At 44.1% G+C, this 14,754-nt stretch overlaps 1 protein-coding gene across 1 annotated transcript in view; it reads left to right on the forward strand.

Moving 5' to 3' along the window:
* The window catches only part of ATRN (attractin), a gene marked incomplete at its 5' end in the record, with an annotated part of 117,776 nt that overhangs the window by 38,752 nt on the left and 64,270 nt on the right, over positions 1-14,754 (forward strand). The window contains 6 exons of the mRNA XM_031064196.1: positions 393-530; positions 6,595-6,688; positions 7,734-7,786; positions 9,378-9,472; positions 10,362-10,440; positions 10,837-10,994. Coding sequence (XP_030920056.1) covers positions 393-530; positions 6,595-6,688; positions 7,734-7,786; positions 9,378-9,472; positions 10,362-10,440; positions 10,837-10,994 — 617 coding nt within the window. The remainder of the gene's footprint in view (positions 1-392; positions 531-6,594; positions 6,689-7,733; positions 7,787-9,377; positions 9,473-10,361; positions 10,441-10,836; positions 10,995-14,754) is intronic.

A 14,754-nucleotide genomic window follows, 5' to 3' on the forward strand; every position in this document is an offset into this window, starting at 1 on the left:
TATTTATTTTAAGTCTGTTTGAAAGAAAGGCAGATCTTCCTTTGAAGGTCGTTTTAAGTGTTAATAATGCTTAGGATGATTTTTAACTAATGTTTTTGACACAAAATCAACACTCCCCTCCCCATTCCTTGTAAATCCATCCCACCAGCAGCTTCCAGTCCAATGTGCATGTAATATTTTGCAGTTCAGTTTTCAGTGTGTTGCTCTAAATTCCATTTTTGATATCCACCTGTCTTTGGGCCCATGTATTGTTAGCAAGCGACAAGAAGCTCTCAGGAAGGTGCATGAAATGGTTTCATTTGTCCCCTGCACAGCACAGCTCCTGAGGGTCTCTGTGAGAGCTGTGTTTGAGCCCCAGCACTCAGAGTTGTCCTGTTTGCTGTTTCCCACAGCGTGTCAGTGTAACGGGCACAGCCGGTGTGTGAACGAGAGCGTCTGTGAGAAGTGTGAGAACCTGACCACGGGCAGGCACTGTGAGACCTGCATCTCGGGCTACTACGGGGACCCCACCAACGGGGGCACCTGCCAGCGTAAGTGCAGCCCCGAGCTCCTGCACGAGCTCCTCACGCCTTCCACTCTGCTCGTTCCTCTTCTGTCCTAACACCAGTTACATCCTGATAATTCATGTTTCCTTTCCTGCGGGCGAGGCTCAGTTCTTGTTTCTTCAAATCAAAGACACTCAAACTGCTGAGTGGGATTCCTTTCACTGCATGTAAAGATGATTTTTTAGCCTCCTTTCTAAACTTGGAATGACCACAGTGAAAAATGTCTGTATTTTAGTGTTTCATGATTCTGTATTTAAAAGAAACAGTGTTGATCCAAATGTCTTGAACACATTTCTGCTTATCTAAGTTTCACCTTCTATTCCTTTTGGTTAATGTGTTCTGTGTTTATAGTTAAAATTGTCTGCTTCATAAAGGCTTGCAATGTTTCACTGAAGACTTGGCTGGATTTCAGTTGAGGATTAGGAGATCCCTCTTGAAATTGCATTTCAGTTCGTAAAGTGCTTTGGGACTCTTTGGCACAAAGAACCATTTTCAGCTGTGCAAGATCCAGTTAACAAACTGAGAAGAAGTCTTCCTTGAAAGACCAATGCATTTAATATTGACAATTATACATGGAAGACTTGGGGTTTTGACCTGCAACCTTGTGTCATAGTTTTGAACTGCTGTGAATTTTTCAGTGCTGTGGCATGGGGAGACCAACTGTAAACCAGAGACCAGGTGTGAGAGGTGCAGAAGTGAGGGAAGGTGCTTCTTGCTCACGAGAGATTTAATCATACAATCATCAAATGGTTTGGGTTGGAAGGGACCATAAAACTCATCTCATTCCAACTCCCTGCTGTAGACAGAGACACCTCCCATTGTCCCAGGCTGCTCCCAGCCCCAGTGTCCAACCTGGTCGTGGGCACTCCAGGGATCCAGGGGCAGCCACAGCTGCTCTGGGCACCTGTGCCAGGGCCTGCCCACCCTGCCAGGGAACAATTCCTAATTCCCCATATCCCATCCATCCCTGCCCTCTGGCAGTGGGAGCCATTCCCTGTGTCCTGTCCCTGCAGGCCTTGTCCCCAGTCCCTCTCCAGCTCTCCTGCAGCCCCTGCAGGCCCTGCCAGGGGCTCTGAGCTCTGCCTGGAGCCTTCCCTTCTCCAGGGAACATTCCCAGCTCTGCCAGCCTGGCTCCAGAGCAGAGGGGCTCCAGCCCTGCAGCAGCTCCGGGGCCTCCTCTGGGCTCTCTGCAGCAGCTCCACGTGCTCCTGCTGTTGGCCCCAGGGCTGGGGCAGCTCTGCAGGTGGGCTCTCACCTGAGCCAGGGGCACAGGGACGCAATTCCCACCTTGCCTTTGCCATCAGCCCATGCTGGGGTAGCTCTGCAGGTGGGCTCTCACCTGAGGGAGGGGCACAGGGACAGAGTCTCCCCTCCCCTGCTGCCCATGCTGGGATCAGCCCAGGCACGGGGGGCTCTGGGCTGGGTCATGTCCAGCTCTCACCCAGCAGCACCCCCGGGTCCTTCTCCCCAGGGCTGCTCTCCAGCCATTCCCCAGCCATCCTGTGGTTGTGCTCCAGCCCCATGCAGGACCTTGCACCTCCTGGCCTTGTGTAACTTCATGAGGTTCACACAGTCCCATGTCTCTGGTCTGTCCAGGCCCCCACTGTGCTATCCAGGTACTGTTGGGGGCCATCTAGGTCTGTCTGGATGTCCCCCTCCCCTCCTGCATGCTGACCTTACCAGTTTGTTGTCACCAGCACACTTGCTGTGCGTTCCTCAGTCCCAGTGCCCCTGTCACCAGCAGAGGTATTAAACAGCACTGGCCCAGTGGATTATGTTAGTGGAGTATAGTGAGGTGGAAGGAGACAAGTAGATACAGTGATGGAAAAGGTAGAATAAAAATAACATTGCTCAGAGCAGTGTCGGTACTTCTGTGAAATGAGTGTGGGAGGTCTGTGGCCAGCCTGGAAGAATAAACTGGAGGTGATTAATGAGCGGGCATTGAAGACTTTTTATTGCTTCTTCCAAATGTGGTGACAATCCAGTAGAAAATAGTTGGATATTAATTTAGGATGTTTATTGGGAGTAGTGCTGACCTTTTGGATGAACATGAGGGTCAGTAGCTGCAGCATGGAGACCTGTTTCCTGAAGAAGAGCAAGGTGGTGATGGTTGAGGCTATGAAGAACTTCCCAATGGACAGATTTGAAGAAGGGGGTTAAAAATTCACAGGGATACAGCTGCCTTCCTTAGAGCAACAGGATGTGGAATTCGAACACACAGCACAGTGACAGGGGCTCAGAGGAGAAGGTGCATCCCTGGCACTTGATTTCATAACCTTATCTGCCAGATAAAATACTGCTGCATATACTCATAAACTCATTTCAGGTGAAGATACTTTGAAATGCTGTAAAGTTTACTTGAAAGTAATGAATAAATTGAGGCTGAGTTGACTGAGAAAATACAGAATTCTACCCTGAGCTTTCCGTTGTAATCACTGGATCACAACGTGCCTGTTGGTAGGTGTCGCTTTTCCATGTAAGTGGAAATGGAGAGTAAGTTCCTTTGGACTCTTGTGCATGAGGATTGTTCCAAAATAGTTTGTTGTTGAGATAATGAATGACAGACTAAAATCATCCAGATGCCTGAAAAAGCAATTAGGAAATGTGTAGAGAGATTGTGGAACAGTGTTTGTTCCTTATCTGATGGAACCAGTAGCTCATGTCAGAAGTGCTTTGCTCTCAAGTGCTTTGGACCCAGGTTTTTAATTTGCTGTGATTTAACACTGTTTACTGGGAAGGGGAAAGAATGAGGGAAGCAGGAACCTGGGCAGAAAGACTGAGGTGGATTGGGAAAGGGAAAGCAAGAGCAAATCACCCTATCTGATGCAGCCAGGCTGACTTCTGCCTATTAGTCATTTTTGCTTGGTGAAAACCATTCCTAAGGGGCATTCTTCAGATAAGGACTGGCTGATGGGTAGCAGAGCTAGCTCCTGTTTTCTCCCTTCTCTTAGCTGTGGTCCTTCCATCCTTTCCCATTAATAATGTGCTGATTTCACTCTTTGTGCATTTGTTAGCAATACTTAGTGCTGCTCTGTTTTTAGAACCCACTGTCACAGCCATGCTGCAGACTATTGTTGTACACTCCAGCCTGACACACACACAAACATCTGTGTGCTTGCACACTCACTGCCTAGTGTGAGTCCTGGGATCATGGAATGGTTTGGGTTGGAAGGGTTCCAATAGGCCATCCTGTTCCACCCCATCCATGGCAGGGACACCTCCCACTGTCCCAGGCTGCTCCAATGTCCAACCTGGCCCTGGGCACTGCCAGGGATCCAGGGGCAGCCACAGCTGCTCTGGGCACCCTGTGCCAGGGCCTGCCCACCCTGCCAGGGAACAATTCCTCACCTATATCCTGTCTAACCCTGCCCTCTTTTATTTCAGTGCTTTCAGTCCTGCATATCTCTGTAAAAAGTCCCAGCACAAGATCATATTACTTGTGTTGAAAATATTTTGTCAAACTGCAGTTATTTCCCTGAAAAAATTGTTTGCATCACATCATACGCCCTGGTGTTGGCAGAGCTAGGCAGATAATAACTAAACGGCAGGTAAATCACTTCTCAGAGGTTGCTTTTAGGAAGTGTCCAAGTAGAGAAGTATTAATCAAGAAGGGCAGGAAATGCAGCACATCAAATGTAAAAATAGCTGCAAGGTGCTTTCTCTGCATTCAGGATTTTTCTGAATTTTCTGGTTAAAGTTTCCCATGAAAATATGCTGCTGGGAGATAAGGAAGTTATTTGCAAGTGAAGGGAAGGCACTATTATGCCTGGAATCAGATTGCAGCTGTGGCAGCGCTTCTGAACACATCCACACAGCCTTCACTGGTAGCCCATGAGTTGCTGGTGCCATGGACCTGCCTGATTCCCTTTGCCAGGGCTCGGGGGGCCCTGCAGGGCAGCTGAAGCATGTGGCGTGGAGGAGCAGTGCTGGGCAGGTGGCTGATTGTTGCAGTGTGATGCTGATGGTGTTGCCATTGGGAAGCTGGCCCATCACAAACGCAGAAAGAGCAGTGAGGACCCCCATGACCATCTCTGAGTGAGCCCGTGAGCCCTGGTTTGTGGAGAAGGTAGGAGGAACACCAGCAGGGGGAAGGTGGTTCATCATCAGGCTGTTACCATGATTCACAGTCAAAAAGCCATTTCCCAGTGCTTGTGGGTTTCTGCTCTGTCCTCTGACTCCAGTGGGAAATTGTCCTTTGTAAACTCCAGCAGGCTTGTCTAGAGCATTCTATCAATAGTTTATTTCCAAAATTTAAAGTTTTCTGAAAAGCCATGAGAAGATGTCTCTGTGCATATTCTAGTTATTTAGTGAATGATCTCCAGTTACAGGCTCATAGGAAAGTGGATAAATGAATAGATTCTGTTGTTTTAAATAGAGATATTTGAGTGTTCAGTCTTCTTGATATGCTAAAGAGCAGAGAGGAAAGAAAAATTACTGTTACTGCCCAAGATGCTGCAATCTGCCTTTAAACAACCCGAGGTTAAAAAATCAAGAGAAATTTCATGTATGTTCATATTGAATATTGATCCAATGTCACTTTGCTTCCCTTGTGCAAAGCGTAAGGAAAGAAGTACAAGACATTCTCAATAGTACTAAGACTTATTTTTCTTTAAGTGGCACTAATGAAAAGAGTGTTTCCTTCACAGAATACAGTTATTTTGTTGAATTTTCATTCAGTCTCCTTGTTCCAACAATAGGCCTTTTTGCTTCTTCCTATTTTGCTCTGTGTTGCTGCTAGGAAACCACTCATCCACATCTGAGAAGCACAATTAAGTGTCCCTGATACAGTACAGCTTCCATTGTGTGCCAACAGAAAGAAGATATCAAAAGGATTCCTAAAATAAGGTCCAAGACTGGCAGAGATATTCAGGATGGGGACTTGATGTCTAAGAATCTGCTGGTACATTGACTGGCATGGCTGCTTAATGAGGAGGAATATGTCTTCTTAACAAGGAAGCTCTGGCCTTTAAAGCATCTTGTTCCCACCAAGCTCAAGGACCATAAACAAGAGATCTTTGCTTTGTGTAGTTTTTTCCTTATATTGTACACTCTGCTGTGCACAGCTCCAGATGGATGCACCTGCATTGGCAGAATGAGTCCTAGATGGCACCTACATGCCAGAAGTTCTTAAATCTGTTCTTGCAGTGATAGTGAACGAGTTGTCAAAGTCAATTGGTTTGGTTTTGGGGTTTTTGTGAATGATTCTCCTCTACATCTTTATAAATAAAGGTCTCAAAGTGTGTCAATATGAGCATTTAGCTTAAATCAGAAGGATTTTTATGAAGAAAATCTCCTGTATGTCCTCACCATGCTACCTTGGGTTGGATCTTGAGCAGACTCAGGTGTATGAGATGGTCTTGTTTTGGGCATGCCCCAAACCTGAGGTTGTTCAGGGCTGTGCAGGATTGTTTCGACCACAACTCAATGACATTCTGCACGAAGTTATTCTAAAATATATTGGGGAATGTACCCCAACTAGTCCCAGCATGGACATCATCATCATCTTAGCACCAGATGTTTTCTGCTGATGCTGTTGATAATGACATTGTTTCCTCAGTAGGACTGATGAAATATTTTTCCCAAGGCCTGTTTATTTATTTCTGGAAAAAGCCCCTGAAGTCCCATGGGCTTTGTTTTATTTTCCCAATTCTTCTCTCAAGAGTTTTGAGTTTTGCTGAAATGTCTTAACAAGCCCAAAATTATTTCAAATATTGTCTTTTCCTTCCTAGTTATGATATCAGCCCTGCTGTCTAATAATAGGAGAGGAAGTTAAATGAATTTTTGAAGCTAAAAAGCTGAAAAAGCTGAGTCTGATGATAATTTCATACAAAACACCAGTCCTGGGTAGCCTGTGCTTGCTCTGTTTTGACGCACGGTTCTATTTTCATCTGCCTTCTGTAGCACAAAGAAAGCAAAGGGCACCAAATGGGTTTTCATCTGCACGTTAATTGTTGATGTATCTCAGTTTGACAACTAAAGGACTAAATTGCTATTGAATTTGCTTCTCTTCTTCATTCAACGTTGCATCTTCTCCCCCTCTGCTCAACAGCTTGCAAGTGCAATGGCCACGCGTCCATCTGCAACACAAACACAGGGAAATGTTTCTGCACAACGAAGGGAATCAAAGGAGATGAGTGTCAGCTGTGAGTTCATTTCCCTTTCTTATTTGCAATAAAAAATTGTGCACGTACTGCCTTAGACACCCCTCCTCCCCCCCATTTTTTAATGGTTGTGTTTATGATGTCTTTGCTCATTTCTTCCTCCTAACAGTTGACTGACTGCACTGAGGGTGCAGCCAGCCGTGGGTCCCCTGGGGAATATCATGAACAGGATGATTTCCTGAAGAATTCCAATTTTAAAAGCATTTCAACTGGGAATATCATGCAGAAGGGATGGATGAAAAAATCCCCACGCTCTAAACTATACATAGAATCACAGAATGGTTTGGGTTGGAAGAGACTCTGGGCTCATCCCGTTCGACGTCCTGCCATGGCAGGGACACCTCCCACTATCCCAGGCAGATCCAAGCCCCAATGTCCAACCTGGCTCCAGCCCTGCAGCAGCTCCAGGGCCTCCTCTGGGCTCTCTCTGCTTTGCTGTATCCCCCAATAGTTTCTTTTTACCCGGTACATTTCACCGTCCGTGCTCATTTCACCGTCCATGCTCTCTGATGCTGTTCAGTGCGAGTGTAAATATATCCGAAATGAGCCTTTGACATTCAAGCAGCTTAATGGAGCAGTTTTAGAGCAACAAATTTGCTGGAGGTTTTTCTGTAACATAACAGAAATGCTTTTAGTGTAATGTTAGGGGAAATAATTTAATTCCAAATAATTTCATTGCCAGGTTTATTTTTAAAGCATTGCTCACATGAGTAAACATTTATAGGATAGAACCTGGAATAACCATAAATGACTAAGCTAATCCAGTTCCATGCATTGTGGAGAGCTAATAAATACCTTCCAGGTGGATGCAAATGTTAATATCGAGAATTTTATATTGCATTTTTACTGCATATGAGTTGGACTTGGAGCGAATATGGAATTTCTTCATCAACCCAGTCTAGCTCAGACATTCATCTTTAATTGTGTACTGCTCTCAGCACAGGTTGTGTTTTCTGGTATTTAGTGGCTGGGAATAAATAGAACTGTAAAAAAAATCTGTTTATTAAAAAATGTATATTTTTTTTAGGTGTGAAGTTGAAAACAGATATCAAGGAAATCCACTTAAAGGAACGTGTTACTGTGAGTACCCTTGGGATTTTGTTTGGAGATAAAAAATGTGCTTGAAGTTTAAAATAACTTATTTAAAACTTGTTTCAGTTGCCTCAGCATGTGTTTAAAGTATGGGGGATTAAGGAAAGGACTAAAAAATAGCTGTAAAAACCTTCACTTTTCTCAAATACGTTGTTTAAAGAGAATGAAAATACTTTTCTTGATAAGGTCCATGTGATGATTAGATCTTTTGAACAATGTTTGGAATGTTTTTCATGTGACTGAGATGAAATCTGGTCTTTTGGAGAGCACTCTAAACTATATTCCTAACAGGTAAAAAACAAAGAGTGTCCTTAGAATTTTTAGAAATTCTGGTCCAGGTTAGAATGAATTTCAAAATTGCCACGTTTCCTCTGAAATGAGCAGTTGGATTCCCATGCAGTTCCAGAAGACCCTTTGCCAAGATTCAGATTACCTAATGGAAGCTTTCCAGCTTCTATTTGCAAATATTAGCAATCAGCAGCCTGGCAGGCGTGGAGAGATGGAATCTTAAATTACATAAAGTCTCCAGTAGTGGTTTTGTCCAGCACAGAAATTATCAGCTGCCTGGTTTTGGCTTATTTGAATTCTGCTTGTGTGGCCAAATAAGGGCACTGCTGGCTCCTCATGGCATCTCCATGTAAGAATGACCACATTTCTTGCTGAAATGGCAGGGATGGTTAAATGGGCAAAAAGTGGGGAAAGGCAAAGCTTTGCAGCTCTTACAGGAAGAACCTTGTGCTGCCCAGATCCAGTCTTGCTTGGTTTCATTCCCTGTTTCCTTGTGCTGTGTCTGATGGACACCAGCAGCTTGTCTGACTTGTGTCAGTCCAATGAGGGGTCACTGGGAGGCACTGAGAGAAAAACAGCACCTGGTGTGTCAATTCCTGGTTATTGTTGCTGGGAATGTCTCTGCATGGCTTCAGGAATGTGCACAAGTCACAGCAGTGTGCAGTAGTGGAAGGGTACTGAGGTGGGTGAGTGCATTCCCACAGGTGGCGGTGGCTTACACCAGCCCGGGCAGACAGGAGCAGGGAAGGACAGACAGACAGACCAGAGGCTGCTCCTGGCATGCCTGGGTGGGATATGTCCCAGGGCAGGATGGCAGCTGGGTTCATCACCAACCAGCTGCTCTGTAGAACCTCTCCAGGAAAATCTGCTGATATACAGAAACCTGGAATGGGAGGACCATTGTCCCCTTCCAAGTGGGAATTACTCAGTGGGAATTACACAGCTGCTGAACTTTTCTGCTATTCCCTTTGATCACAGAGGTATTGCAGGCTGGAAAAGTAAATCTTTTGGCATGTTTTTTACAGTGTATAGGTAGGAATATGGATTTAGGTCAAGGCTGGAGGCTGTTGCCTGGCAAGTATAAGCCACCTCTCTTCCCTCTCTAGGCTCAGCTTCTGGAGTTTTTTGTTCCTTATGTGGGATCATATGTAGGTTGAAGTAATTTGTAGCAGTGTCACGATAGTGTCGTGTCCTGGTTGTCCAAGAAACCCTTCAGTGACATCATGCCTTCCTTTACAGAAGTTACTTTATTCCAGGAGATGGGATAACTGTCTCCCTGCATTCCTTACAGATACTCTGCTCATTGACTATCAGTTCACCTTCAGCCTTTCCCAGGAGGACGATCGCTATTACACAGCAATCAACTTCGTAGCAACACCAGAAGAGGTACATTTTCTGTTTTCCCTTTTAACTTTGTCCTTTGTCTTCTCTTGGCCCTGGAGGCAATGAGTTGTTACAGTTCTCTGGGTCTTTGGGTGTAGTCATGTGATGTGGAAGGTGTGTCCTGCTCCATGAAGCACCCAGAGCGTTTTGACCTTGGCTTGGCTGTGCAGTCCCAAATCATCACAGAAAGATTTCATAAAGAGCCACAGCTGATTCTTACCAGTTGTTGGAACAACCTCTGAGCCATTCCAGTTTTTTTTTAAATCACAGACCAGTTTGGGTTGGAAGGGACCTTAAAGCTCATCCTGCTCCAAATCCCCCTGCCATGGCAGGGACACCTCCCACTGTCCCAGGCTGCTCCCAATGTCCAGCTTGGCCTTGGACGCTGCCAGGGATCCAGGGGCAGCCACAGCAAATCTGGGAATTCGCCCCACCCTGCCAGGGAACAATTCCTCATTGCCAAGATCCCATCCAGCCCTGCCCTCTGGCAGTGGGAGCCATTCCCTGGCTCCTGTCCCTCCAGCCTTGTCCCCAGTCCCTCTCCAGCTCTCCTGGAGCCCCTCCAGGCACTCCTCAGGCACCTCTCTTCTGCAGGCTAAGCAATCCCATCTCCCTTGGCCTGGCTCCAGAGCAGAGATGTTTTGCTTGTTTTCACCCCACATCTTGTGTCTCTGTTCTTCCGTTGATACTCTGTACATGTGACTCCTTTGTTATTTTTTCCTTGAGGAGGAGAATACTTCTTCCAGAAAATACATTATGTAGTTTTTAGCTTGATGTATTTTCTTTATGTAACAAATTTGCAGATAAATTTTTTAGCAATGATTTCCTAGGACACAGTACAGTAAAACTGCTTATCCTAAAAATGGGGTTTCTTTTTTGTTTCTTGCTTTAGCAAAACAGAGACCTGGACATGTTCATCAATGCATCTAAAAACTTCAACCTCAACATTACTTGGTCCACAAGTTTTGCAGGTAAATGGAGGATTATCTGAGTAACTCAGGAGCTTCTTTCATTTAGCAGTTTCTGAAAAAGGCAAATTTAAGTGGGAAAACTCTGGGGGGGTTTTAACCTATGTACTTTTTGCATAGTGTTCTTAAATTGTCAGCCTGAGGGGGGAAGTAAAATGTTTAAAAAACCTGTGTTTTCAACTTTAATAGTGTTATTTTGTAAACATTGAAAGTGCAAGTTTGAGTTTTTACAATGCAACATCTTGGCACACAGTGTTTTTGATAATGCAGTGCAGTTTAACATAGTTGGTTTTGAATGAATAGTTAATTTTTTAAAATTAGCATTTAGGATGGTTTGCCCTTTTGTTTGTTTTCTTAAGTACACCTTGAAATATCTTTTCTTGCTACTCCTTACAACAGCTGGCACACAGGCTGGGGAGGAAATTCCAGTTGTTTCCAGAACTAATATAAAAGAGTACAAGGACAGTTTCTCCAATGAGAAATTTGATTTCCGCAACAACCCGAACATCACCTTCTTTGTTTACGTCAGCAATTTCACCTGGCCCATAAAAATACAGGTAGGAGCTGCTAATATATGTCAAATTGTTTAAAGGTGCTTTTTCTATTTCTCTCAAAACTGTGGCAGTTTGCTGTGCTTGGAGGAGTCCAAGCTGAACCAGGCTGGTGTAATCCCAGCACAGACAGAGTCTGATGTTCCTGGGTAAGAGGAAGAGGGTGTGAGGGATCTTCTGAAGTTGCCTCAGCCCAGTGGATCTGAAGATGTGCTGTGAAATAGAGACACTCATTTATTAACAGGGCCGTGTTTGACAAGGTGTCTGACTTCAAATGTGCAGATCTTGATGTTGTAGAAAAAGACTGATAAAGCTAAAAAGGAAGCCTGGAAAGAGCAGCCAGAGGAAATGCTTTAGTAGCTCTTTAGTGCCTGGTACTCAAAATGCCCAGCTAAAGGGCCACCTCCTTTATCCTGCTGCTGCCTCTGGCTGGCAGCACGTGCAGGACCAGCAGCTCATCCTTCCCCTTTATTCAGGGTAGGTGGTTGGCAGGCAGTGCCTGGGGCACCAGGCTGGTCGTGGTGATGAAGTGGTGCAGAATGAGCAGGGATGGAGCTTGGTGGTGATAAAATCAGACAGAATCACTCTCTGACTGGTGGTCCTAAAATCATGGGGGTGATAAAATCAGACAGAATCACTCTGTAATTGGGGGCGATAAAATCAGACAGAATCACTCTCTGACTGGTGGTCCTAAAGTCAGACAGAGTCACACTGTGATTGATGGTGATAAAATCAGACAGAATCACAGATTGCAATCACAGATCCTGCAGCTGCTCACAATTCAGAGCAGCCTCAGCCACCTTCTTGCAGTGGGCTGGTCAAGGATCAGCTCCCTGTGTGCTCAGAGTTATGTGGGTGTTTGAAGGACAAAATCTTTGGGGGTCTGGAGCAGAGATCATGGAATGGTTTGGGTTGGAAGGGGCTTTAAAGGTGCCATGGGCATGGACAGCTTTGGCCAGCCCAGCTTGCTCCAGCCCTGTCCAACCTCCAACAGTTACAGGGATGGGGCTGCCACAGAGCTCAACTAAAGCTTGGCATATTTGAATTCTGCCTTATTGAAGAAACTTGGTCGAATATGGGAACGCAAATCCTTCCGTCATCACCCTTGTGAAAGCTGACATTTCACATCAATGCACTTGGTGTTTCAAACGTATTGGTCAGGGAAACTCACTCTTTCAACAAAAATAATGCACAGGATAATATTGAGCAAGAAAATGAGATCCACCTGGAAAAAAGGTCCTAAAGCTATAGTGATATTTTTCCTGAATTTTTAAAAAAGTACTAGGAATACTTGTGAAATGTTCTTATCACATTTTCCTAAAGATACTGGGTTTTAATTACTTGGGAAACTTTGTTTTGTTGATTGCAGACTGAAGATTTGGCAGGTTGGCTTTGGACTCTTTTTAATATCACTTACAGTCTTAGTAATCAGTTTGCAGGTGGAGAGTTTTTACTTCATAAACTGGCAAAGTCTTAGTTTATTTGCAAGTCCTGAGTTTTAAATATGGAGGAGCTGATGAGCTGCAATGTAAAATCTTTGTCATTGGATACTCAAGTAGCAAGTCCCAAACCTCTTTTCATGTAACTACTATTTGTCATAGGGGAAATAGCATCTGTGTACAAAGGTGAGCACTTCTGCAATGATTTATTTAAATATTTGAGCTTCTCTTTCATCAAATTCATAAATTCATACTTTTACTTCATAAAAGTAATTTTTTTTTTAACCTTATGGGTTATTTTGATTGATATTTGAATTTCCATAATCAGTGCTGGGCTGTACCTTACCCTGATTTATTTCTTTGTTATTTACTGCTGCAGAACTGTGTGTTAGGGATGCAGCTGATTGGTTTTTCTCTTACCTCTCCTTACAGCATCCCCTCTTCCCTTCCCCTCCTGGTTTCCTGTACTTGTATGGTTGAAACGTCTCTTGCTGCTTTGTTTTCATTTGCTGAGCAATGGCACAGCTTGACTTCCAGCAGTTCTTATTTTATCTCTCTGCTTCTTGCTGGCTTTCAAGACATTGCTAATGAATCCTTTCCTCTCCTTAATACAAAGTCTCTCTAATTGATCCTCATGTCCCTTTTGAGGTTAGCTCTGAGGAAGCACCTTTCAAATAGTTTTGCATCTTTGACCTGAGAGAAATATTTAGATGGCAGCTTTCCCATTCCTGATCTCCTTATCCACTTGATTTTACTGTTTGATTTCATTTCTCATAGTTAAAGAGTGAACTTTGATTCTCTTACAACACTTAACCTCTCTTTATCCTTAACTTAATGTGAATGCGCTTGTATGCACTCAATCCAAGTTAATGTTTTATCACCAGCTCTTCTTAATATCTTTATTACTTGCCAAAACAAAGTCTAAAATAGCATCAGCTCTTATTCATCGAGACACAGTTTTTGTGAAGAAGTCTGGCAACGACCAGCAATCTGTGGTCCATAAAATTTCTCTTAGTTTCCTCTTCAGTGCATAGCTAAAACCAGGACTCACCATGTCCTCTCAGGTCTTGTGCAATCTGCTGTGAGGGACTGACCTTCCCTCACTTGCAGTCTGTGTCCATACTTGTCCTTTCCATACCCCAGTTTTCTTCATTTTTGTGAAGTCATGGCTCTCTGTAGTTTGTGTTCAATATGATAAAGTAGAAGCTAAATCATGGCACAGGTTTTTGGGACAAAGATTTTTTTGGACAAATGCCCAGAGAAGCTGTGGCTGCTTCATCCCTGGAAGTGTTTCAGGCCAGGTTGGAGGGGGTTGGAGCACCCTGGTGTAGTGGAACATGTCCCTGCCCGTGGCAGGGGGATGGAATGAGATGAGCTTTAAGATCCCTTCCAACCCACCTCACTCTCTGATTCTGTGATTTTAAGACTTCCTAGCCATCAGTCCTTGACTCATCCCATGCTACATTCTTCTCAGGAATAATTTCCTTCTACTACACTTTCCTATACTTTCCTTCTCTCATTTGTTTTTCCAAGGGGTTCATCCCTGATTTCCCTGCAGAAAACTTCCTGTGCTGTTGGGATCAGTCCTTCAGGGCAGACTGGCTCCTTAATTAAAACTCCATGTTGCAGTATGGGCAGGATGCAAACTGTTCTCTTATCTCCTAGCTTGTCTCCTCCAGTATTCCTCACTGCAACTCCACTATTAAACTGTCACACAGTGACAGAACATGTTTCAATTTCCTTTGGAAATTGCACTGATTTTAATAGAATATGTCGAAGGCAGGAAAACTCTGCTCCTGCCAAGCTGCTGGAAATTATTCTGTCCTCACGTATGTGCATCACCTGGCAGCTCATGCGTGTGTTTGGGCTGCTCCTGGGCAGTGCAGCATGTCCAAATCATATTTTAGGGGTTTATTCTTTGTTTGACTATCTTAGTATAACTGTCATTGTGCATACACTCACTTGTCCTGGCTTATTTTCATTTTCAATACAATAGATGTATTTAAACATGAGTGTTTATGTCCACACAAAATCTTGCAACAGAAAACTTTACAAATGTAGTTTTTACTGCAAAGCAATTCTACAATCCACCTTATTTTGTTTTTCTAAGTATTGCAAACTTTATCTTGAAGTCCTTGATGGAAATCTGTCTCTTATTTATTCTCTCTCCTTGCCCGTTAAAATCTGCACTTGGAAAGTGTAAGTGCTCCTTTGTGTAAGAGATGGCTGTGTCCTTGCCAATGCTCAGTGCTGGCTCTTCTTTCCTTGTCTTGCTCCACCTCTTTTTCAAACCACTTCAGTTCATTTATTTTTTTAAAGTATGTTAG

The sequence above is a fragment of the Geospiza fortis genome, unplaced genomic scaffold (assembly GCF_000277835.1).
Source record: "Geospiza fortis unplaced genomic scaffold, GeoFor_1.0 scaffold236, whole genome shotgun sequence".
In the NCBI taxonomy this organism is placed as follows: Eukaryota; Metazoa; Chordata; class Aves; order Passeriformes; family Thraupidae; genus Geospiza; species Geospiza fortis.